The following is a 26,574-nucleotide window of genomic DNA, read 5'->3' as shown; positions in this document are numbered from 1 at the left end:
AAAAAAAAAAAAAAAAAAAAAAAAAAAAAAAAAAAAGAAGAAAGAAAAGAAAGAAAGGCAAGGAAGGAAAGAAGGAAGGGAGGGAGGGAAAGAAAGGAAGAGAGAAGCCACTTGAAGTTAGTGGTCACGAATTTAAAGTGAGCTGTTAGGCCGGGCGCGGTGGCTCACGCTTGTAATCCCAGCACTTTGGGAGGCCGAGGCGGGTGGATCACGAGGTCAAGAGATCGAGACCATCCTGGTCAACATGGTGAAACCCCGTCTCTACTAAAAATACAAAAATTAGCTGGGCATGGTGGTGCACACCTGTAGTCCCAGCTACTGGGGAGGCTGAGGCAGGATAATTGCTTGAACCCAGGAGACGGAGGTTGCGGTGAGCCGAGATTGCGCCATTGCACTCCAGCCTAGGTAACAAGAACGAAACTCCGTCTCAAAAAAAAAAAAAAAAAAAAAAAAAAGTAAGCTGTTAATGGCACAGTTCAACTGCATAGGTGCACACACAAAGGAGGGTGGGTTGAATTTAACCAGGATTGTGGCTTTGCTAAGTGAGTAGGCAAAAGCAATGTAAGGAGGCAATAGAATTGGGGAATATATATAGAGGTATATATATAAAGATTTACTAGGAATTTAATCCAGGCAAGGAGGTAGGAGAAGACTCATGAGAAATGAATGACAGTGGAAATGTGATGAGATCAATAGACTGGCGATCCCAGTAAAGTTGAGAGGTTGTTGGAGTTGCAGTACTAGAACAATGAGCTGGAAAGGCAGGTGTTATTCAGAAAGGGAGAAAACAACGCTATTTCTGTTTGGGGTCAGCATTCTAGCATCTGAACAGACATTCTATTGTTTGAGGGTCACTTACCTGCTAACCACCACACTCCCCTTTTTGTGTAGGAGGACAGGTGTTTTGCATGGAGCACTTATTTCTCCCTTCTAGTCTCTCTCAATGTGATGATTCCATGCAGTCAAGTCTTTTTTTTTTTTTTTTTTTCCAAGAGTAAATAAAATCTGCAGACAGGCAAGGCAGCATGACAAGCAGGGTCTCCGTGGAAGGTCGTGCAGTTTGTACACTGCACAAAGGACGCCAGGCTGAGGGAGCAAGTGGGGCTGAGATCCATCTGAGCTCTGCACACTGAGCTGTGGCCCCATCACCAGCTGACTTTTTTGGCGCACAAAAGCTCATGCCCTGCCACCATGGGCCTGTTCCTCAGGTCATGCCTTTCCTACTTCCCAGAAAGGTGCTATGTAGGCCAGGAGCTCTGATGAAGACTGCATATGCACCATGAGGTTTTAGCCAGAGGGCTGGACTTGAGGGAGATGTGCCCTTTTGTTGAGAAATTCCTTGTGGACTTGTATCCTCAAATTGCTTCAAGTGTTCAGTCTTTTTGAAGGAAGAGACCCGATATTGTACTTCTCAATTATATGCATAGGGTAGCTCTTGATACCTACCAAATACAGTTTCATTTGGATAATTAGGTTTTGCTTTTCCCAAAACCAGTAGTTGGCTTTCTAGGAGATCACTGCTATGTGAAAAAAACAATGAGGGGTCATTGGCCTCTCCACTGTTTCTTGTCTATTTATCAGGAAAACCTTAGATTAGACTAATATATTTATGAACAACCAGTTGAATGTTTTTTTTCCCCTGATAAGTAATGTGAAAGTGAGCAGAAATTGCTTAGATAGGTTACAGGGGTAAAGAAATTTGACTTGCACATTTACTGTTTAAGGTCTTCTTTAATATATCAGCTCATTTTGAGAGCTCTCATTTATCAGTGGTTTTTGAGTGTTCGGGCACCTTCTGCAAATGTTGCAGTTTCCTTAATCCAAATGTCTATTAAACTACATACAAAAACATCTGCAAAGGCTTTCTTTTTTTTTTTTTTTTGTAGGAATTCTGGCAATAACTACTCATTGAAGTAAAAATCTAATACAGAGCACAGCTTCGTAGAGACAAAATAACCCATGCTTACAGTAAGCAAATGTTAGTGTGTAGGATGAACTTCAACAAAAACAAAGGCTATTTTTTATAGTCAAAAACAAAGGCACACTTTTATAGTCAGTAGTTAATCTAGGGAAGGCAGCTAATGAGGTAGTTCAGTGTCATTTCCCCTGACTTACTGGTAGAAAATGAAAGATTATTCAACTAAGCCAACAAGAAAATCATGTATCCCCACCTCTAAGCTATTTCTGGGTCCTTGTGAAGAATTTGTAAACTCCCTGATGCTCTCCCTTTAGGCACATGGAATATTTTCACCAACACGGACAGCAGTGCTGATTCTGACGCTGCAAGCACAGCACAGTTCTCAATTATTTCCCACTGGTGGCGCTTTCACCAAAGGCCACGCGACTGTTCTGAACCCCTTTCAGGACATCACTGTTTCCTCTTTTATCTTTGCCTAGAAATGTAATGTTTGGGCAAAGAAGGAAAAGGGGAAGTAAGAAGCAGGGATGAGTGGGAGAGAGATAGCAGGAAAGAGGGGTGGGAACCTGGACGCTGCAGCTTTCTCACAACCCCTGACAGGGTGTGTCGTGGGGGATGCTCATTATTTTACTTAAGAGTACAGTGAGATTCCAGAACATCAGCCATATCTCAAGTCTAACCTGGGCATAAAATTGCATGCTAAAATAAAAGACATTTTTCCCCAAATAATTTATTAAAAATTAATATGACATTTGTGTGGAAATTAAGACCAAATTGCAATACGTTTTCCATTTCCAATGTACAAAGAGTTTTGTACCTGAGAATGGCAAATTCTAAATAATAAGTAAAATAAATGTGAAATTTATTTAAATAGACTGAGCCACAGATTAATCTTAATTAAGTGATGTTTGGTTGACGGGAGAGAAAATGCTCCGTTGGAATTGTTGTAAGAACTTTCAAATGTGCTTGACTTGCATGTATTTAAAGATATAATAAAGGCTGGGCGTGGTGACTCATGCCTGGAATCCCAGTACTTTGGGAGGCTGAGGTGAGTGGATCGCCTGAGGTCAGGAGTTAGAGACCAGCCTGGCCAGCATGATGTAACCCCATCTCTACTAAAAATACAAAATTAGCTGGGCATGGTGGCTCATGCCTGTAGTCCCAGCTACTCAGATGGTTGAGGCAGGAGAATTGCTTGAGCCCACGAGGCAGAGGTTGCAGTGAGCCAAGACTGCACCACTCCAGCCTGGGAGACAGAGTGAGACTCCATCTCAAAAAAAAAAAGATATATTAAAAAGAGGCGGGGCATGGTGGCTCATGCCTGCAATCCTAGTACTTTAGGAGGCTGAGACAGGAGAATCATCTGAGGTCAGGAGTTCATGACCAGTCTGGCCAACATGGTGAAACCCCATCTCTCCTAAAAATATAAAAATTATGCAGGCATGGTGGCACATGCCTGTAATCCCAACTACTTGGGAGGCTGAGACAGGAGAATAGCTGGAACCCAGGAGGCGGAGACTGCAGTGAGCCAGGATCGCACCATTGCACTCCAGCCTGGGTGATACAGTGAGACTCCATCTCAAAAAAAGGAAAAAAAAAAAAAAAGAAATAAAAGAATCTTAGTTTAACAGTTTCAGTTTATAGCTCCAGAGATGGGGGTGAGGATGATTGACTATGCATTTGATATGTGTCTTATTAATCATAAAGTTCTTTACCCCATAGCAAAGTAAATGCGAAGCTTATCTGCATAAAAAGAATAAACAACATCTCAGCCAATAAACCAGAGAATCTTATGCTGCACAAATGTGCAGTTTTTACTGAGTTGCCGGTTTTCTTTTATACCATGCATTTATTTCCCTCTGAATTAATCACAGATATTTTCTTTAACATAAGCTTTTTGTTTTTTTGAGGTGGAGTTTTGCTCTTTTTGCTCAGGCTGGAGTGCAATGGCTCTATCTTGGCTCACCGCAACCACCCCTCTGACCCCCGGGGTTCAAGCGATTCTCCTGCCTCAGCCTCCCGAGTAGCTGGGATTACAGGTATCCACCACCACACCTGGTTAACATAAGCTATTTTAAGGGTAAACTTTATTCCTGAATATCTTCAGATACATTCTGTTAGTTCAAACAAACTCAGGCAGACATTAATCCAATTTGAATAACTACATGTGAATGAAGCTACAGTATTATTCAATCCAGAGTGTCACTTCCTTTCACGAAGGATTGCTATGCATAAATATAAAAGTATTTTATCTTCTGATGCTTTCACTTTTGAAGTACTCCCTTCAAAGGATGTAAACAAATATTAAACAAAGGAGCTTTCAAAATGTTCTGTTAGGCTATGATTTGAGGGGGAGATGAGTAGAAATGGCTATGATAGTTATTTTACTGGAGATCTTTGGTAATATGTGAAAATATAAACTAACTCAAACAAACTCATTTTTCCCTGAAACTTTTGGTGTAAAATTATATATTATTTTGAGACAGATACTCTGTTGCCCAGGCCAGGCTGGAAGACAGTGGCATGATCTCGGCTCACTGCACCCTTGATCTCCTGGGCTCCAGCGATCCTCCCACCTCAGCCCACTCCCAAGTAGCTGGGACTACAGACGCATGCCACCACTCTTGGCTAATTTTTATATTTTTTTGGTGGAGATAGAGTTTCACCATGTAGCCAAGGCTGGTCTCAAACTCCCAGGGCCCAAGCAATCTGCCCACCTTGGCCTCCCGAAGTGCTGGGATTGTAAGTGTGAACCACTGCATCCGGCCTATTATTATTTTGAAAGGTTATTCTGTTTTTACTGAAATGTAACAAACATTTATTGAGCCCCTGCTATATTATTATATAGTCCATTCCTACCAGGCTATTGCAGACGTTGATGATCTTATCTCTTCCTTTGTGTATGTATGTGTGTGTGTGTGTGAAGCTGTTTGTATATTTTTGGTTAGTATGCTTGTGAAGCAGCTAGGAGAAGTCTCATCCACTTTTTATCAGTTGGTTGGTTTTATAAAGCGTCTCAGAAAGTGGACACAGAAATCACAGATCTGCCGTTACTATTTTTTCTTTGAAGATACTTTGGAGATTCATTTTTTTGACTGGCATTGCCATGCTCATTCAGTGAAACCTTGTAGGGTATAGAAATGGAACAGAGTTTTAAACAGTTCTGCAGAAACTGTACTTTGGGTTCCAGACTTCACCGTCCTTGGCATCCAAACCATCACCTAGTTTGCATTCTTCATGACTGAGTTTCACTTAAAACAAAAATGGTAGGAAGGCCTTCCTATGCTTTGGGTAGGAGATAAATTTGCTTTTGTAGAATTGGTGGCTGAGAAAGGCAAACAGGGCCTGACTAAAGAAGACATATGTCACCACTAGCCACCAAGTTAAGTTGTGGAACCCAAAGGTGACAGCCATGGAAATGTAGATCATCAGCTCTGCTAAGTAGTTAGGGGAAGAAACATATTCAAACCAGTCTCCAAATGGGATCCTGTGGTTACTGTGAATGACCACTCCTGAAAGGGTAAAAGAAGATCTCATAAACATTTAAAGGTTTGAAAAGAAAGTTTCACCACTTCACTCCCAAATCATTTACAGAAGCTTTTTTTTTTTTTTTGAGACCAGGTCTTGCTCTGTTGCCCAGGCTGGAGTACCTTGGTGCAATCATGGCTCACTGTAGTCTCAGCCTTCCAGGCCCAGGCAATCCTCCCATCTCAAACTCCCCAGTAGCTAGAACCACAGATGCACACCACCATGCCTGGTTAATTTTTTGAAGTTTTTGTAGAGACAGGGTCTGCTTATGTTGCCCAGGTTGGTCTCAAACTCCTGGGGTCAAGTGATCCTCCCACCTCGGCCTCCCAAAGTGCTGGGATTACCAGTGTGAGCCACTCTCCCAGCCCAGAAACTCTTATTTAGAAAAGAGTATCACACATGTGTGTAAACCACCATCCTGTCATACTTCTGTTTTTTTTTTTGAGATGGAATATCATTCTTGTTGCCCAGGCTGGAGTGCAATGATGTGATCTTGGCTCACTGCAACCTCTGCCTCCCAGGTTCAAGCTATTCTCCTTCCTCAGCCTTCCAAGTAGTTGGGGTTACAGGTATGCACCACCATGCCTGGCTAATTTTTGTATTTTTAGTAGACATGAGGTTTCATCATGTTGGTCAGGCTGGTCTCGAACACCTGACTTCAGGTGATCTGCCCACCTCAGTCTCCCAAAGTGCTGGGATTACAGGCGTGAGCCACCGTGCTCGGCCTGTCTTGTCACACTTCTACTGTCAGTCTATTACATATTGAAAAGTCATATAGTTGGGTTAAATTGTCAACTGTCAATAAGCACAAGAGGAAAGCCAGCTACTCCAGCAATCCTCCAAGCTAGTAATTAAGAGCTCAGACTCCAGAGTCAGACTGCACAAGTTCAAATCTTGGCTCTCCCACTTACTAGCTGTGTAACTTTAGAAAAGTTGCTTAACCTCTTTGTTCCTTAGTTTTCTCATCTGTAAAATGAAGACTGGACTGTACTCATCTCAACCGGGCATGTGAAGCTATACGTAAAACACTCAGAACAGGGCCTAGCACAAAATAAGTACTTGATAAATATTAAATAAAACTATTTAATTTTTTGGCGGGGCGCGGTGGCTCATGCTTATAATCTAGCACTTCGGGAGGCTGAGGTGGGTGGATCACTTGAAGTTGGGAGTTCGAGATCAGCCTGGCCAACATGGTGAAACCCAGTCTCTACTAAAAATATAAAAATTAGCCTGGTGTGGTGGTGTATACCTGTAATCTCAGCTACTCAGGAGGCTGAGGCACAAGAATCACTTGAACCCAGGAGGCGGAGGTTGCAGTGAGCTGAGATGGTGCCACTTCACTCCAGCCTGGGTGACAGAGTGAGACTCTGTCTCAATATAAATAAATAAATAAATAAATAAAACAAAACTATTCAATTTTTGAGTATTTTTTGAGACAGACTCTAGCTCTGTCACCCAAGCTGGAGTGCAGTGATGCGATCTTGGCTTTTTGCAACCTCTGCCTCCCAGGTTCAAGTGATTCTCGTGCCTCAGCCTACCAAGTAGCTGGGATTATAGGTATGCACCACCATATCTGTATACTTTTTGTATTTTTAGTAGAGACAGGGTTTCACCATGTTGGCCAGGCTGGTCTTGAACTCCTGACCTCAAGTGATCCGCCTACCTTGGCCTCCCAAAGTGCTGGGATTACAGGCGTGAGCCACTGTGCCTGGCCTATTCACTTTTTAATATTTCAAAAAACATAATGGAAACTGTACCTGTGATAAGTCAAGACAAGCTAACTTACAGGTCAAGTTTTTATGCTGTGGCTGGCATTGACTCTGTGGTGACACTAGCTCTCACATGCTGATTGACACAAAATGTAGAACCACAGGATGTCAGGGCGACATGGGTCCAGAGAGATCTTTCAGTGTAAGCCTCTCATTTTCACAGATGGGAGGACTGAGGCCCAGAGAAGTGTCTTGCTAAAAATAAATATTTGATATAGTCAACTAACTAGGGCAGGAAGGCAAAGCATGCAGGACCATGGAGAACTAACTTCTGAGGGTTAAAATCTGTAAGTTGAGGCTCTAAAAGAGGTCTCACCTGCTTTATTTTTCCTGAGATTGCTGAGAATAACGTGACACTTATACTGATGGGCAGATGACCAGAAGAACATCATCATCCCGAGAATATGGAACCACCGTGTTTGCATCAGGAGATTTTTCCCTGTCACATAGGCTACAGGAATAAGAATAGTTAGCCAACACCAAACAACTTCACAGGCTCAGGGAATTAAACAAATCATTTAGTCAGCAGAAACGCAATTATCCACTTATTCTGTTCCTCAATATCCTAATATAATTTCCCAACTACAAAGAGGGGAACCTGTTTCTCAATATCCTGATGTAATTTCCTGATGTAATTTCCCAATACAAAGGGGAGCGCCCTGTCTCTCTGGATAAAGGGGATGTGTTCCTCAGCTACTGGCAGCTTCAGTCTCCCTGGCAGAGAAGTCCATACAGATACATTCTCCTGCTTCTTCTTTAAATGCTTCAGGCACAAAGTTCAGCTCCTCTACTGTGATCTACTCTTGCATGGTAAGACTCCTTTGTGGTTCCCTTGCTAAGTCCAGTCTTAAATCTTCTTTCTTATGTTTGACGGTGAGGAAAACATTTTCTAAGGAAGTCTCTCTCTGAGCTACCATCCTGCCAGGGAGAGCCTGAAAGCAGATTGCTGACTTGACTAGCTCTGGCCAGGGAAGGAAATTACCAGTGGAAAGGCTATGAGGGAGCTTTCTCAAAAGAGGGGACAGTCAACTGCAAGATGAACAACTCGATGCTGTCCCAGTCTGGATGAGAGAGAACACGGTTGAGAAGCTGAGTTTCGGGAGTAGAAACACTCAGAAGCATCATCTTCCACCTTCTTCTCTGGCTGCTAGGAAGAAGGGAAGAACGCAGACCATCCGAGGTCCCGAGGAGCAAACCACTGGCTTCAGAAAGGCAAACAGGGACTTTCCTCTGAGCAGCAGGAAGCTGCTGCTAGCCTAGTCCGAGGCTTGACAGAAGAAACAAATGTGTCCACTGATAATGGGCATGAGCCTGAGGCTCTGGAGCAAAGGGGGAACCCTAAAAAGCTGATTCAAGCAAGAGAACCAAGGATCATATGATTGCACATGGCCACCTAGAAGCAGGAATCAGTTAATGATAGCTAAGGACTGATAAATATCTACCAGTCTACCTGTGTCAATTACTTTTAAAAACTTGTTCTAGGCTGGGCGCAGTGGCTCACACCTGTAATCTCAGCACTTTGGGAGGCTGAGGCGGGCAGATCATGAGTTCAGGAGTTCGAGACGAGTCTGACCAACATAGTGTAACCTGTCTCTACTAAAAATACAAAAAAATTAGCTGAGTGTGGTGGTGTGCGTCTATAATCCTAGCTACTTGGAAGGCTTAGGCAGGAGAATTGCGTGAACCCAGGAGGCAGAGGTTGCAGTGAGCTGAGATTGCACCATTGCACTCCAGTCTGGGTGGCAGTGTGAGACTCCATCTCAAAGAAAAAAAAAAAAAAAGCTTGTTCTATATAATCTCTTCTATAGTCTTTTAGTGTTTACAAGTTTAGACGTTTAACTACTAGGTTATATTTTTATTAGTTCAAAACAGGCTGGGTGCAGTGGCTCACACCTGTAATCCCAGCACTTTGGGGGGCCCAGGCAGGAGGATTGCTTGAGGCCAGAGGTTTCAAACCAGCCTGCCAACATAGTGAGAACCTGTCTCTATAAAAATAAAGTCAGCAAAATATTAAAAAAATACAGTTTTAAATCTGACAGGATGAAAAGTTACAGTGTCTGGAAGTTCAAGTCACTAACAAGTCCCTTACTCTAAATGCAGAGAATTGACCCATGGGAAAAAGGATTTGTGAAGAGTAACACCAGAATTATAAAGCAGGAAAAGGGAGGCAGGTGGAGGGCTCACATTTCCTGAAGTTCTGCTCTGCACAGTATTTCATTATTTGTTTATTCATTAGTTACTTAAGGAGTGCCTACTACGCCTGGCCTTGCTGTAGGCACAGAGGGTAAAGCAGGGAATAAGTCAGGCAAGATCCCAGTCCTTACGGAGCTTACATCCTAGTTTACAGATAGTCTTCTTTTCATTTTAACAAGAACCCTGTGAATCAGTATGTGTCAGTAATTACTAATGAAGGCTCTGAGGCTCAGAGAAGTTCAATGAGCCAGACGCAGGCCCATCAGACTCCAGAGCCTGTGTTATTTCTATCACGCCCTTTAGTTGGCAAATGGCCCCATGTGTTTTCGCTTACTGAAACCAACTCTCTCATATTGTCCCAAATGATCCCAGAGGACCCCTTGAAGGACAAGGAGGTGAAACAGAAAACAGCTTCAGAAAGGAGTGCTTAGGAAGCTATTTTTGTGGGTTATTCTTCCTTGACTGTCTATGCAGGAGGGAAGGCAGAAGCTGAGATGCAGCCAGTAGAGGAGACTCCGGGAGAGGCAGGTAATGCCAACAGACACAAACATGCTGAAAGCTGGGGGCGACCAAGTGCCCTGCAAAGTTCCTTTAGGAGGAGAACCAGCATTGCCCACCAGGAATGACAGCCCCCTCCCACGGTCCTGGCTGGCAGGAATGCCACCACAGACATGCCGGGGAGTACGTTCAGAGGAATCAGACAGAGAGATGCTAGCTAAGTGGCTGGAGCCAGTCAATAATTCATGAATTGAGAAAGATTGTCAATAAATCCTTTGAAATCACTGTCTTGTCAGAGGCCTTAGGTTGAGCTACAGCAACAGAGAGATGACTTTCACGGGGCACTCATGCCAAAATCTAAGCTGAGGAGGAAGCTCACTCACAGAGTGTTGGAAATCGCTAGACCACAGCCTGAATTTACGAGGAGGGACAGGGCAGCTGGAAACATGGAGCCCTGGGTTTACAGACGATGGTCATTACAGACCTACAGAGTCTGGACTGACAGATACTAAGGCTGCAAGGTCACTAACCTCGGCACTATACACTCGCTTCCATCATCCCAAGTGACTTGAATTCTTCATAGTCATGCATTGTTTTTACAAAAATGGTAGCCATATGTGTTAAAACATCCCTTCTTTCCCCCAAAAAACAAAAAACCTATTTCATTTCCTCCTCATCAACAAGGTCATGGTTTGGCTTCCCTCTTCCTGGCTAGTGAGAGCTTGGAGACTACAACATAATTTTCACTGACCACAGTGCTCTTTGTCCCCCCCACCCCCAACACCACAGCATCACTTGAAGAAAAGCTCTGTTGTGATGGAACAATCACAAGAATTAAGTGGCAACAAAATGGGTTCCCACCCGCTCTGCAAATCCCAACTCCGTGGGAGCACTCCTCTCTTCCCTCCTTCTTTTTCTTATTTTTTGAGATGGAGTTTCACTCTGTTGCCAAGGCTGGAGTGCAGTGGCCTAGTCTCTGCTCACTGCAAACTCTGCCTCCCAGGTTCAAGTGATTCTCCTGCCTCAGCCTCCTAAGTTGCTGGGTTTACAGGAACCTGCCACCACGCCCCGCTGATTTTTTTTTTTTTTTTTTTTTTTTTTTTTTTTGTATTTTTAGTAGAGACGGGATTTCACCACTTAGCCAGGATGGTCTAGATCTTTTGACCTTGTGAGCTGCCTGCCTCGGCCTCCCAAAGTGCTGGCTGGGATTACAGGCATAAACCACCACGCCCAGCCACCCTTCCCTCATTTTCTATGACTTAACCTTGCACCACAACTTCCCCTCCTTATTTCACGCACCCTCCAGGGCAACTGAGGCTTTGGTGGGGCGACTTCCTCTGCTTTCCTTCCTGCTCAGCTCTTGGCCATACCCCCTCGCTCTCCACATTCTAACCTGACACAGGTTCACCGACTTCAGTCCTTCAGGAAACCCCACACCCCATTTCTTCATCCTGAAACCAAGCCCCCTGAACACTTGGCACTTTGCTATTTTTACTGAAGACATTACTGCTTATGGGTTTTAGCAGTTATGGTGAATATCCCCTTGAACATGTTGGCTTAAAAAAATTTTTTTTTTTGAGACAAGGTCTTGCTCTACTGCCCAGGCTAGTGTGTCGTGGTGCGATCTCAGCTCACTGCAGCCTCCGTCTGCAGGTTCAAGTGATCCTCCTGCCTCAGCCTCCACAGTAGCTGGGATTACAGGCATGTGCCACCACACCCAGCTAATTTTTGTATTTTTAGTAGAGACAGGGTTTCACCATGTTGGCCAGACTGGTCTCAAACTCCTGGCCTCAAGTGATCCATCTGCCTCAGCCTCCCAAAGTGATGGGATTATAGGCGTGAGCCACCGTGCCTGGCCTTTTAAAGCTGATTTGAGTCTCATCTCCTCAAATGCAAAATGCACCGGGCCTGTCTCTTACTTTTGCATGTCTCATAATGCTTAGCAGAGCACAAGCCCCGAGGGCACCTCATACACCCTAGGGCGGGGAGTCCTGGCAGGGCCGGGCCCACTCACCATTCCTGCCATCCATTGGCACTTGGCTCAGCACCGTTAGGCCAACAAGGACATAGTAGACAAGTCCAAAACAGTACTGCACGATGTGAATCATGACACTGGAGAAGACACTGACGTAGAGGCACTCGAAGAGTCTTCGTACGCTGTGCAGCCACAGAAATATGAGCACTAAGAATGCAGACAGCACCAGCTCCCCTCCTACAATTCAGAAGGTGACAGGGTCAGCATATCTATTCTGGGATTAATCCAAAGTTTTGTTTTTCCCAACTATTAAAGCAGGGTATTAAATCCTGTCTAACATCTTCCTTTTTGGTAGCAAGGAAGAAATAGGCCAAATGAAGTCAAGGAATTTGACTTCACTCAAATTATACAGTTACACAGTAAGCTAATGACAGTGCTGGGACAAACACCCAACCCTACACTGCTTCACTGTGTGAGAGCCTTCAAGGCTTCAAGGACATCACAGTCAAGAGGTTTGTGGAACAGCTGGGCACGGTGGCTCATGGCTGTAATTCCAGCACTCTGGGAGGCTGAGGCGGGCAGATCACTAGGTCAGGAGTGCGAGACCAGCCTGACAACATGGTGAAACCCCATCTCTACTAAAAATACAAAAATTAGCTGGGTGTGGTGGTGCATACCTGTAATCCCACCTACTCAGGAGGCTGAGGCAGGAGAATTGCTTGAACCCGGGAAGCAGAGGTTGCAGTGAGCTGAGATCATGCCACTGCACTCCAGCCTGGGCAACAGAGTGAGGCTCTGTCTCAAAAAAAAAAAAACAAAAAAAATAAACCAAAGAGAGAGCTCTGTGAAGAGGTCTGGGGGTCTCTGGCCCCTGACAGCCAGAGGCAAACTGTCAGAGTTCCTGGAGGCCTCTGAGCAGCTCCAGCTGTGGGATCCCCAGCATCTCAGCCACCACAGAGACAGAGAGGGAGACAGGAAGAGAAAGAGAGTTATGCATTTGTTTCCATATTAAAAAAAGAAATTGGGCTGGGCATATTGGGTTTATGCCTGTAATCCCAGCGCTTTGGGAGACCAAGGTGGATGGATTACCGGAGGTCAGGACTTTGAGACCAGCCTGACCATGGAGAAACCCCATCTTTGCTCAAAATATAAAATTAGCTGGGCATGGTGGTGCATGCCTGTAATCCCAGCTACACAGGAGGCTGAGGCAGGAGAATTGCTTGAACCCAGAGAGGCAGCGGTTGTGGTGAGCCGAGATCACACCATTGTACTACAGCCTGGGGGACAAGAGTGAAACTCTTGAAATTACACTAAGAAATTATAATAAGAAATTATACTTTTAGAGGGATGTTGAGCCCAAGATCTACTTCCCCATCTGCCTTTCACGCCCCGCCCCCCAAAAAATCTGAAGAAAAGCTGGTTTTAAAAAAACACACCTAGTTTTTCTTTATTTTTTAATTTTTTGATTAATTATATGTGTCAACTTTATTTTATTTTTGAGACAGGGTCTTGCTTCCACCCAGGCGGGAGTGCAGTGGCACAGCCAGGCCTTGAACTCCTGAGCTCAAGTGATCCTCCTGTCTCAGCCTCCTGAGTATTAAAAACGCATGCTTTGAATGAAGAGACCCCCCCTAAACAGGCTTTGTGTGAGACAGGGTTTCCCTATGTTGCCCAAGCTGGTCTTGAACTCCTGGCCTCAAGCCATCCTCCATTCTCAGCCTCTCAAAGTACTGGGATTATAGGTGTGAGCTACCATGCCCAGTCACTTTTAAAAAATGAGTCTCACATACACACAAACACCCACACATGCATGCATACCATAAAGATACAACTTAATTAACTTTTACAAATTAAGCCAACCAATCCCACCCATATAACAGCACCCAGATCCAGAAACAGAACACTTTAGGGAACTGAGGTTGGAGGATCACTTGAGACCAGGAGTTTGAGACCAGCATGGGCAACACAGCAAGTCCCCCATCTCTAAAAACATTTTAAAAAAATTAGCTGGGCATAGTGGCATGCACCTGTAATTCCAACTACTCAGGAGGTGGAGGAGGAAAGATCTGTTAAGCCCAGGAGTTAAAGACTGCAGTGAGCTATGATCATATCACAGCACTCCAGCCTGGACAACATAGCGAGACCCTCTCTCTTTAAAAAAAAAAAAAGAAACAAACAAACAAAAGAAACAACACGACCAACACCCCCTAGTGTTCCTTTCTCGGTACTACTCCCCCAAACTTCCCAAGGGAGACAACCCCTATCCTGACCTCTATTAGCACAGATTCACAGATTAGCTTTGCCTGTTTTTGTATTTTAAATGAGTTGAAACTTAGTTTTTTGTTTTGTTTGTTTTTTGAGACGTAGTCTTGCTCTGTCTCCCAGGCTGGAGTACAGTGGTGCAATCTCAGCTCACTGCAACCTCTGCCTCCCGGGTTCAAGCCATTCTCCTGCCTCAGCCTCCTGAGTAGCTCGGACAACAGACGTGTGCCACCACTCCTGGTTATTTTTTTATTTTTTGTATTTTTAGTAGAGACTGGGTTTCACTGTGTTAGCCAGGATGGTCTCGATCTCCTGACCTCATGATCCGCCTGCCTCCGCCTCCCAAAGTGCTGGAATTACAGGTGTGAAACATAGTTTTAACTCTTTAGAAACAAGTTAAAGCAAACAACAAATAGAATTCCTCATATCCTCACATCAACTCCCCAAATACCAAAACATCCTAGCCAGTTCCACAGTATACAAACGAAGAGATGAAGTTTTAATGAGTGGAGTGAGATCCACTGATGTATCTTGTTCCCCTTAAGAGGATGTACATAGGTTTACTCTTTTTTTGAGATGGAGTCTTGCTCTGTCACCTGAAGTGCAGTGGCATGATCTCAGCTCACTGCAACCTTTTCCTCCTGGATTCAAGCCATTCTCCTGCCTCCGCCTCCTGAGAAACTGGGATTACAGGCACTCCTGATCTCAAGTATCCACCCACCTCGAACTTCTAATCTCAAGTCTCGAACTCCTGATCTCAAGTATCTGCCGGCCTCAGCTCCCAAAGTGCTGGGATTACAGGTATGAATGAAAAAGTAATTTTAAAATCACATTTCAGAAGTTCTAAGTCATGATTTTGTTTGGAACAGTATAAATGATGAATGTTTCCAGGCAAACCTGACGGATCCTAAAAGCTTTGCCCCTTTTGTGTAAAGACTTCTTTATAAAACTTATCAACAGCACTAAAAATACCAGAGGGAGGACAGCCAGTCTGCACACAGCACAGCTCTTGCCGGAAAGTCAGGAGCGCCTCTGTCTCCTTCTCAGGGAAGGGCTTAAAGACATTCTTTTGGCCATCCAGCAATGAACCATGCTCTTTTTGCCCTCATCCTCCACCTCCCAGGCCTTTCTGAGGAGGTGCCTAAGAGAGGAGACAAAATGCCCCAAACCCGCTCCCTTGTAGACAGGAACAACAGGAACAGGATACAGTGTTGTCATAAGCCTGGGAAATGCTTACCCTGGAACTGTGCCGCCCCGAGAATTCTGAGCAAACCATGAAGCCAGCTTGGAAAAGGTGCTCCCAGGAATAGAGACTGAGTAAGGCACCAAAGCAGGAAGCCATTCCACAGCACCGAGATGATATAGAAGTGGTAAAAATATCTGCAAAAAGAAAACAAGTGAGGCAATAAGTAGGGTAGATCCACTTTAAGCCATTATAAGGGAAGATTATTTTTACCACCCCTCCATTTCCAAAGCACACTTTTGCTTTTTAATAGGATCTGAATCCTGTAGGTGTTCAGATTTTTAAAATTTCCTTTCAAATAATGGGATAAGTTAACTTTCAGGAAAAAGAGGCATCTCTGAGGTTCACAAGAACAAAACCGACTGTGTTAAACTTAGAATAAAGTTTAGTTAGCAATCTCTCTGATTGCTGGGTAACAGAATTGGGCTCAAATTCCCAAAACGGAGGCTGCAGGCCCTTGCAAAGATAACCTAGATGGTGCTAAGACAAGCCAAATCTGTGAAAGATTTTGATTTCTATATCCCAAGCAATATTGCAGTAATAACCACACAACTGTTACACACGATTTGCATAATCACAGACACTTGGGCTAGAGGAAGTGCAAGATCTTCAGGCATGACTCAGTGTTTTTCTGAATTGGGTTGACCTAAATTACTTTTATTGTAACATGACTAATACTAAAATCATAAAACTAGGTATTAACTCCTTATGGTGGTAATTCTCAGACAACTACAGAGCCTACTTTGCAATCAACACATCTACAAACTAAATACAAGTAGGACCACAAAACCGATGCAGCTGAAATTAGCAATGTTAATTAAATGTGAAAGATGGTGTTGATTTGCTGAAACAAAAAAAATCACCTAATAGGGCACAAGGGCCTAGGGCCTCGCAGGTTCTTTTTTTTGAGACAGGGTCTGGCTGTGTTGTCCAGGCTGGAGTGCAGTGTTAGGATCACGGCTCACTGCAGCATTGACCTCCCAGGCTCAAGTGATCCTCGCACCTCAGCTTTCCAAGTAGCTGGGACCACAGGCGAGTAGTAGTCCACCATGCCTGACGAATTTTTAAATTTTTTATAGAGACGGGATCTCCCTATGTTGCCCCAGGTTGGTCTCAAACTCCTGGGCACAAGAGATCCCTTCCACATTGGCTTCCCAAAGTGCTGGGATTACAGGTGTGAGCCACCATGTCAGCCCCTCTTGGGTTCTTTTGAGGTCGCTTTACTTTCTATTTTTTTCTATTCAATTTGAAACCTTTCTGACTCTGTGGGGTGCCTGGCGGTCACCTGGCTTTCCTTGGTCTTCAGCGCATCATGTATATATTAAATCCCACTCCTTCTTTTCTTTTTCTCATTGGTGTATGACAATAAAAGGCAACCTGGAGCCAAAAGAGGATTAAACATAAACTCAGGGGCTCCTCCAAATGGTCCAGAATATGCTTGTAAGAGAATGCACAGCCCCTGAGATCATGTCTGATAAACTCTGATCCAATCCGATCATTCCATGGCAATCCCCTCCACTTTGCCAATTACTGTTAGCAAATTCTATCACTGGCCAGGCATGGTGACACATGCCTGTAATCCCAGGGCTTTGGGATTGCAAGGTGGGAAGATCCCTTGAGGCCAGGAGTTTGAGGTTATAGTGAGCTATGATCCTGCCTCTGCATTCCAGCCTGGGCAATACAGCAAGACCCTGTGTCTTAAATAAATAAATAAATAAAATCACTGGATTTGCCATCTCTGGCCACACAGAACAAGAATTTTAATTCCACACAACATCTCTTAAAATATTTGAAGAGAGGCCAGGTGCGGTGGCTCACGCCTGTAATCCCAGCACTTTGGGAGGCCGAGGTGGGCGGATCACAAGGTCAGGTGATCGAGACCATCCTGGCCAACATGGTGAAACCCGGTCTCTACTCGAGAGGCTAAGCCGGGAGAATTGCTTGAACTCAGCAGGCGGAGGTTGCAGTGAGCTGAGATCACACCACTGCGCTCCAGCTTGGGCAACAGAGAGAGACTCTATCTCACAAAAAACAAACAAAAAAAAACTTCTCTCTAGCCTGAGCAACATAATGAGGCCCCATTTCTACCAAAAAAGAAAAAAGAAAAAAAAAATGAAATAAAAAATTAGCTGGGTGTGGTGATGGATGCCTATAGTTCCAGCTACTTGGGAGGCCACGGCAGGAGGATTGCTTGAGCCTGGGAGGTTGAGGCTGCAGTAAGTAGTGATCATGCCACTGCATTCCAGCCTGGGTGACAAAGCAAGATTCTGTCTCAGAACAAAACCCTAAAAATCCCTCTGGCTGATAGATAAGTTCTGGAGATAGGTAGTGGTGATATTTGGATAACAGGATGAATGCTTTTAAAGCTACTTAACTATATATTAAAAAAAAACAGCTTTCTGGTCCCGGTCGCAGAAGCAATATGACGAAGGGAACGTCATCGTTTGGGAAGCGTCGTAATAAGACGCACACATTGTGCCGCCGCTGTGGCTCTAAGGCCTACCACCTTCAGAAGTCGACCTGCGGCAAATGTGGCTACCCCGCCAAGCGCAAGAGAAAGTATAACTGGAGTGCCAAGGCTAAAAGACGAAATACCACCGGGACTGGTCGAATGAGGCACCTAAAAATTGTATACCGCAGATTCAGGCATGGATTCCGTGAAGGAACAACACCTAAACCCAAGAGGGCAGCTGTTGCGGCATCCAGTTCATCTTAAGGATTTCACCGATTAGTCATGCAATAAATGTTCTGGTTTAAAAAAAACCAAAAACCAAAAAACAAACAAAAAAACCCAAACCATTTAAAAGGTAAATTTTATTGGATGTTGTGCCTACAGACACACAGGACCCAGAAGAATGTGTCAAACTATAAACTGCTTGTGATTGTGACTTTGTTCTTTGCTTCTTGTGTTTTTCAGTTTCCTCTAATGTACTTAACTTTTTAAAAGCAAAGCTTATTTTAAAAACATGTATTAAGCCCTCATTGCTTGTAGAATAAAGTTAGTATACTCCAAAAAAAAAAAAGGTTAATTTTAAGTTATGCATATTTTATCACAATACAAAAATGTTAAAAGGCAGCAAAAAAAGGCTGGATGCAGTGGCTCACACCTGTAATCCCAGCATTTTAGGAGGCTGAAGTGGGCAGATTACCTGAGGTCAGGAGTTTGAAACCAGCCTGGCCAGCATGGTAAAACCTCATCTCTACTAAAAATAAAAACATTAGCCAGGTATGCTGGCACACACCTGTAATCCCAGCTACTCAGGAGGCTGAGGCAGGAGAATTGCTTAAACCTGGGAGGTGGAGATTGCAGTAAGCCGAGATTGTACCACTGCACTCTAGCCCGGGAGACAGAGCAAGACTTTGTCTCAAACAAAAAAAAAGTTGGCAAAAGAAATCATTGCTCATATATTTCATTATTTTTTTAAGTGAAAAAATATTCCTCTGGTAACTAGGTAGAGAATAGTGTAGCTGTGGGGGTGAGGGGTGCCAGGTAGAGCCCGGCAAACAGTTAAGATTATTTATCTTCATAACAATCCTATGAAGCTTATGTAGTTATCTTCGTGTCACAGGTGAGAAACGCAGGGCTGAGGGAGGTTAAGTTACTTATCCAAGGTCACGCAGTAAGTGGCAGCACTGATGACTGTGAAGTTAAAATCATACTATTGTGCTCTCATTTATGCAACCTAGGTGTGCCTGAACTTGCTTTTCCAGCCCTATGTTAACGTAGCAATTTATAACAAATCTAAAGTCAAGCAAATCACTCAGGTGAGTTCTGTGTAAGTTGCCAGGCTACACTGTCCTGTGCTCCACTCGTGTCATGGTGTTTTTGATTCACAGGCATATTGTTTTGCTTTTTATTCCCACATTTTGTTTTGTTTGCTTGATTTCCCTCTGTACCTTTTCTATTCTTTAGAGCAAGTCGTAGCTCTTGTTTGTGTGGTTTTTCTTTGAGACGGAGTCTTGCTCTGAAGCCCAGGCTGGAGTGCAGTGGCGCAATCTCGGCTCACTGTGACCTCCACCTTCTGGGTCTTGGTTCAAGCAATTCTCCTGCCTCAGCCACCCGAGTAGCTGGGATCATAGGCATGCTCCGGTATGCCAGCTAATTGTATTTTTAGTAGAGACAGGGGTTTCACCATGTTGGCCAGGCTGGTCTTGAACTCCTGACCTCATGATCCGCCCGCCTCAGCCTCTCAAAGTGCTGGGATTACAGGCGTGAGCCACCGCACCCGACTAGCCCTTGTTTGTTTTTGAAGACCCAGCTCGAGCCCCCAAAAGCAGATCGAAAATCTCCACTGCCTTCTGTTTTGGACACGCTCCTTTTTCCCTCTTTTGGCATTTTGCTTATGTAGCATTGTTTCCCAAGCTCTTGGAAGCAGGGCTAAGGTGATTCTTACAGGATAATACAAGGTGTTGAGTGAGCACTCCCTTAATTAACAAACATTTGAGTGCTTACTTTAAGTCACAAGTGCTCTAGCTTCTGGGGATACAGCAGCAAACACAACAGACAATTCTTGCTCTTATGGAGCTTACCCATGTGCGCACACACACACACAGAGTAAATTTTATAGCATGTCAGATGATAATTGCTACTGAGGAAACGAAAGCAGAAAAGGAAGCAGGACTGCTGGGATGGCAGGATTATAATATCAAACAAAATATGGAGGGGCCTCATTGAGAAGGTGATATTTGAAGAGAATTACAGGAAGTGAGGGCATGAACCATGTGGCTATCTTCAGAAAGGCCTTTCCAGGTAGAGGGGAACAGGAGAGAAAACTAGCAGAGAGGCCCTCAAGCCTGGAATAGAGCCAGACAGGGGGCAAACTGGAGACAGTCAGGAAGGTAGAAGGAATGAGACTTTTAGAGAGGGTCTTGGGCTTTTACTGTGAGTTGGAAGCTACTCTGTGGTTTGGGGCCTAAAAGACATCATCTATTTTAATATTAATACATATTTGCTGGCCAGGCGTGGTGGCTCACGCCTGGAATTCCAGCACTTCGAAAGCCTAAGGCAGGCAGATCACCTGAGGTCAGGAGTTTACCAGGCCAACGTGGTAAAACCCCGTCTCTACTAAAAATACAAAAATTAGCTGAGCGTGGTGGTTCGCACCTGTAGTCCCAGTTCCTTGGGAGGCTGAGACACGAGAATCGCTTGCACCCGGGAGATGGAGGCTGCAGTGAGCCGAGATGGCACTATTGCACTCCAACCTGGGCCACAGAGCAAGACTTCATCTCAAAAAAAAAATTTGCTGACTGCTGGAACAGTCTCCAGGCCCCAGTCAGCGGCATTACAGGGTTAAGGAGGGGAATTAATGTTTACTGAGTTCTGGCTAGATGCCTGGCCCTGTGCTAAATGCTTTAACGTCACCACCTATGAGACCAGCAGGTGCTATTATGCTAACACTCTAATGCACACCATCACCATCTCTTGCCTGGACCACCACAGTAGCCTCTTGTCCAGTCTTTTCCACATGACGGCCAATCAACCTTTAAAACATAAACCACACAATGCAACGCCTCCCCCCACCCACACAAAGCCTTCAGTAGCTTCCACTCACTCAGAGTAACAGCCCAACTCCATTATAGGCTACGAGGCCCTGAGGAGGAGCTCTCTCCCCTACTCCTTCCATCCTTCTCTGTTGTCACTCACATCCACTCCAGTCTTGCTCATGATCAAATAACCTTGCTGGTTTCCTCTAAAGCACTTACAGCCATCTGAAATTATCTCGCTGGTTTTACAATATTTATTGACATGTTACTGTCTGCCTTCCTAGAAGATAAGCTCTAACGCGCCTAGAATAATTCCTGGCACACAGTATCTATAAACACTGGTTAAATAAATGAATGAAAGAGATGGTAAAAATCTCTTCCAAAGTTACTCTTAGAGTAAATGTCTACTTAATTAACTAATTAAATCTCAAACCTCTTTTTGTCATCCATTCAAAACATATTGACCAACATCCTTATTACCAGTCAGGGGTTAAACTAGGGATATGGTAGCAAACAAGACGAATATAAACGCACGAAAAGTTTATAGTCTGGAGCAGGGGTTCTCACCATTTCTCCATCATGGACCCCTCTGGCAGTTTGGTGAAGGCTACAGCCCTTCTCAAAATATCATACAAGCTTAAAGTAAAGCGCAGAGGGATTACAAAGGAAACCAATTACAGTGACATGTAAGTAATGCAACTACTAAAGAACAACTTTACAATATAGTAATTTCTTTCTTTCTTTCATTTTCTATTTTTTTATTTTTTTGAGACGGAGTCTCGCTGTCACTAGCCTGGAGTGCAGTGGCACAATCTCGGCTTACTACAACCTCCACCTCCCGGGTTCAAGTGATTCTCCTGCCTCAGCCTCCTGAGTAGCTGAGACTACAGGTGCACGCCACCACACCCACCCAGCTAATGTCTGTATTTTTAGTAGAGACAGGGTTTCACCATGTTGGCCAGGATGGTCTCGATCTCCTGAACTTATGATTCACCCACCTCAGCCTCCCAAAGTGCTGGGATTACAGGCATGTGTCACCGCGCCTGACCAATTATTTATTTATTTTTTATCCTGTTGCCCAGGCTGGAGTGCAATGGTTCAATCTTGGCTAACTGCAATCTACACCTCCTGGGTTCAAGCTATTCTCCTGCCTCACCCTCCCAAGTAGCTGGGATTACCAGTACCCACCACTACGCCCAGCTAATTTATTTTATTTTTAGTAGAGATGGGGTTTCACCATGTTGGCCAGGCTGGTCTCCAACTCCTGACCTCAGGCGATCCACCTGCCTCAGCCTCCCAAAGTGCCGGGATTACAGGCGTGAGCTACCATGCCTGGTCTGTAATATGTATACTTTTTAAGGTGTCTAATAACCAGATCTAGCGGTGAAAGACTAAAGTATTGTCATAGTGATGAAAACAGTAATATTTTGAGGTATCATCAATATTCTTAATGTATCTAAAAAACTATATCACAGAGTTGCAGGTACTGCTAATTCTACTGTGGTTTGTAGATTATATTCATACTTAAGGCAATGCTAAATTTCAGCTAGTTAGCGAAAATAAAGACATAACTTTCTTCCAATACAAGTTTGCCCTGGATTCTATCCACAGATCCCCTGAACCTCTGTGTATGTGAACATGTGTAAGCTCCATAACAGCAAGAATTGTCTGTTGTGTTTGCTGTATCCCCAGAACCTAGAGCAGTTGTGACTTAAAGTAAGCACTCAAATGTTTGTTAATCAAGGGAGCGCTTACTCAGTACCTTGTATTGTCTTATAAGAACCACTTTACCCCTGCTTCCAAGGGCTTGGAAAACAATGCTACAAGTAAGCAAAGTGCCAAAAGAGGAAAAAAGCTACCCAGGAGGCTGACACAGGAGAATCACTTGAACCTAGGAGGTGGAGACTGTGGGGAGCCGAGATTGTGCCATTGCACTTTAGCCTGGGAAACAAGAGTGAAACTCCATCTCAAAAAAAAAAAGAGGCCATAGATTCTTATGTCTACCCAACTCTATCTCCCTTTTTCATATCAACAGAGGCACACATTTAAAAGGAGCGTAATACATGCATTAATTCTTTTGAGACACTGCCAGCTTTGATGCAAGTTGTCTTTTTTTGTCGCAATAAAAATGCCTTTCATTTTTGGTCTGGATGTGTTGTACCTTCTATGTCTGTTTTAATTTAGAGAGAGAGAGAGGAAAAATAATAAGATCATCTGAACACTACAAGAGGTTCTACTGGGGAATTCTGGAAGAAGAAAAAGGTGTAAATTATTTCACAATACAGTAGAAATTACAAGAAGCCCAAAGAGTACCAATTGTTACAGTAATGAAGAAGGAAAAGGCACCAAGTCTCTTTCTTTGCTTGAGACTTGAGTTGCAACGGCTGGGGTATATGCAAGTTCAGGGAATGATTTTACAGGTGCCATTTAATACAGGTACACTAGACTAGCACCTTTCTCAAAACTCAGAAAATAAATTGCTGTGAAGTATAAAAGGACTGGCCGGGTGTGGTGACTCATGCCTGTAATCCTAGCACTTTGGGAGGCGGATCATGAGGTTAGGAGATCGAGACCATCCTGGCTAACGTGGTGAAACCCCGTCTCTACTAAAAATACAAAATATTTGCTGGGCATGGTGGTACCCGCCTGTAATCCCAGCTACTCAGGAGGCTCAGGCAGGAGAATCGCTTGAACCCAGAAGGCGGCGGTTGCAGTGAGCCAAGATTGCGCCACTTCACTCCAGCCTGGTGACAGAGTGAGACTCTGTCTCAAATAAATAAATAAATAAATAAATAAATAAATGAATGACTCAACCCTGATACAAATGGGATGTCAGGTAATTTTTGCTTAAAAAGTCTCCAGGAAACAGGAGGTTTGATCAATTTGTTTCACGTACTTCTCCTTCTCCCCTTTAGGGTGCCTCAAAATGACCTAGTTCTCCCTTCTCTGTGTTAACACCCGACACATCTTTCTCTGACAGCCAAAATTTGCAGATTATCCACGTTTTAGAAGCCAAGTTATACTTGTCCCTTTGATGCCTGCAGACCTGGGGCACTGTCTAGGAATGTTTCAAGTGATAACTCAGATGTTTTTAATCTTTTTATTTTGTTGTTGTTTGTTTGTTTTTTAAATACAAGGTCTTGCTCTGTTGCCCGGGCTAGAGTGCGGTGGCATGAATATAGCTCACTGCAGTTTTCAATGCCTGATCTCAAATGATCTTCCTGCCTTCATTCCGAGTAGCTGAAACTACGAGTGCATGCCACCAAGCCCTGCCAATTTTTTTGTATTTTCAGGAGAGAGAGTCTCACTATGTTGCCCAGCCTGGTCTCGAACTCCTAAGCTCTAGCATCCACCTGCCTTGGCCTCCCAAAGTGCTAGGATTACAGGCGTGAGCCACTGCGTCCGGCCTAAGATGCATCTTAAGAGGCACTGTTGTATTTCTACCATCTCGAATAGTGTTTGGCCGGCTTTTTACAGCCATGTCCTGAATTCAAAGTGGAAAAAGAAGAAAATTACAACAGGTCTCACAATCTCTGATTCTATTTAAACCCTGACGATTTAATCTTTCGCTGAACTGGGTTATGGAATCTTTCGAAAGTCAAATAGAGCTTCGGGAGGGGCCTGCCTAAGACGTGCACCTTGGGCCACCTTCCCCAGGGGCACCTGCCGAGGTGCGGGTTAGGGGCTTTGGTCCAGCGACTCAGTCCTTTGTCCCCACTGCGAGGGCTAGGGAGAGAAATGGGGGGAGCCAAGGCCAAAGAACCGGCCCGCATTTATTTCCACAAATGAGTCCCGGTGGCTCATTAGACTATGAGCCACTGGAGTGCAGAGAGGGGAAAGAGGAGAATTCCGGGCAAGGGGACTTCAATTTGCCACCTGGCGACCAGGCCTACATTCGGATGCATTACCATTTCCCCCCAGGGAAAGCCTTGGTGCGGCCACCAGTCCACGTTCCTCTGGCCGAGTGCACGCGGCTCCGCTCTCCCTCGGCGTCCGCGGACAGCTGGGCACTGCCCCCGAGAGCCACGCAGCGGCCCGGGCAAGGCCGGGGCCGGTCCAGGGAGCGCGGTGCAGCGCCCTGGAACCCGCAGGGGCCTCCCAGGCCGGGTCCCGCCTCTGCTGCCCCCTGCCGGCTGCCCCTAAACCGGGGCGCCCTGAACTCTCCGCGCCTGGACCACCGCGGCTCGGGACTGGGGCGCGGTTACCTCTTGGGGACATCAAAGGCCCGGCAGGCGGCGGGACGCGGCGGCCCCCCACACTTGGTTTTCCCATAGCGGATCAGGTCCTGGAAGATGGCGCAGCCCGGGAGCAGGCTGGGCGGCAGGAGCTGCAGCAGCAGGATCAGCAGGAAGGCAGCGGTCAGTGTGAGCCACAGCGCGCGCAGCGGGTTCAGAGCGGAGAGCTCGGCCTCCGCCCACGGAGCCATGGCCGGGAACCTGCCTTCCGGGTTGCTTGCGCCTCCACCGCCCGACCGCTGGAGAGCGGCCACTGGCGCGCCGCGCGCCTGTTCACCCTAGCTGGACGTCGGTGACGCGGCACGGGGCGAGGACGCACGGAGCCCCTCCCGGACTCCCTGCTCAGCCGCGGGAGTCTCCGGTTCCGGTCGCTCGGGTGCTAGCTAGTCGCTCGCCGTCCCTAATCTGGGCACGGGTATGCTTAAATGGAGCTCCAGAACATGATTCATCAGAAGCAAAGTCGCAAAGCAGACGAGACCACGTGTCTGCCAATCTTACTAGCATTATCTCCAATGCAAAAAATGGAAACCCTACATGTTCCACTTTGGCGTATTTAGCTAAATTATGGTACACTAACATGTTAGAAAATCATGCAGTCATTGACACAATGATTATGACGAGTGTAGAAACGCGGAAAGCTGTTTAGGAAACAGTATGTGAAGTGAAAAAAAAAGATATAAAAATACATAGCTATGATTGCAAACAGCTATATTAATCTGAATGTGTGTATATATGCATAAAGAAGGAAGATCACACACAAAAATGAATAATTGTGTTAGGATGCTGGAAATGTGTTGATGTGTATAATGTAAACATGTAAAATAGACAAGTAATTGTACATAATAATAAAAAGTATACAGGTAAAAACTCTGTTTAAAAACCGGCAGTCCCTTCCCAATCGGGTTCCAATACTTAGAAGCAAAGTTTTTAAACTCCATCAACTGTTTCTTGTAACATTTATCTCAGGTAGTGACAATGCTATTTATTGACTCGTTGATTTTAAACAATACTGATTTTATTTACTATAAATGAAAATCTAGCTCTTTTTAATCTTTAAAAGCCTTTAAAATGTTAATTCCGAGATAATGTATGCCTACTGTGTCACAGGCATCATTTTGGATACTGACGGCAGAGGGGTTTACAAGACAATTATCACTGCCTGTTTGGAGCTTACATTCTTGAGTTTGGGTGATGGGTGAGAAGTGGAAGAGGGGAGAGGTAGCCAACTCATCACCCTTACCCCGATGAGATACCCCAATGTGTGTTGAATAAACATCAGGATGGGTAGGTTAGGGGGACTTTGGATTGCTAAATGAGCAAACTTTTAGAGTTTTCCTTCTCTATGGAAGGACACCTAAGACTTTCCCAATCCTTTGACAGCCAGGTGATAAAGGATGGTGAAACTGGCATTCTAGCTAGGACAATGAGGCCTTGTTCAGTGATCCTGGGTCCCTTTTGTAGGAGTCCCC

General features: G+C 44.8%; 2 protein-coding genes across 3 annotated transcripts; one reads left to right on the top strand and one right to left on the bottom strand.

The window, feature by feature from the left end:
- Positions 1 to 3,988: 3,988 nt before the first annotated feature.
- On the bottom strand, positions 3,989 to 25,379 carry SRD5A3 (steroid 5 alpha-reductase 3). Of its 2 annotated transcripts, XM_032274232.1 has the most exons (5): positions 25,076 to 25,379; positions 15,381 to 15,523; positions 11,921 to 12,118; positions 7,532 to 7,666; positions 4,901 to 5,430 (listed from the first exon to the last, which is right to left on the bottom strand). In XM_032274232.1, exons 1-5 carry the CDS (start codon positions 25,294 to 25,296, stop codon positions 5,171 to 5,173), a joined length of 957 nt encoding a protein of 318 aa, XP_032130123.1. In that variant the 5' UTR covers positions 25,297 to 25,379; the 3' UTR covers positions 4,901 to 5,170. The 2 variants fall into 2 exon arrangements, with proteins under 2 accessions (XP_032130124.1, XP_032130123.1); XM_032274233.1 differs by lacking the exon at positions 7,532 to 7,666 and having other exon boundaries at positions 3,989 to 5,430.
- On the top strand, positions 17,783 to 18,164 carry LOC116548751 (60S ribosomal protein L37). Its single transcript, XM_032274234.1, has one exon. The coding sequence runs from the start codon at positions 17,809 to 17,811 to the stop codon at positions 18,100 to 18,102; it is 294 nt and encodes a 97-aa protein (XP_032130125.1). The 5' UTR covers positions 17,783 to 17,808; the 3' UTR covers positions 18,103 to 18,164.
- Positions 25,380 to 26,574: the final 1,195 nt, after the last annotated feature.

This window comes from Sapajus apella, unplaced genomic scaffold (genome assembly GCF_009761245.1).
Source record: "Sapajus apella isolate SASKATOON/1434 unplaced genomic scaffold, GSC_monkey_1.0 scaffold5, whole genome shotgun sequence".
Lineage (NCBI taxonomy): Eukaryota > Metazoa > Chordata > Mammalia > Primates > Cebidae > Sapajus > Sapajus apella.
This window is presented reverse-complemented; position numbering and strand designations above follow the sequence as displayed.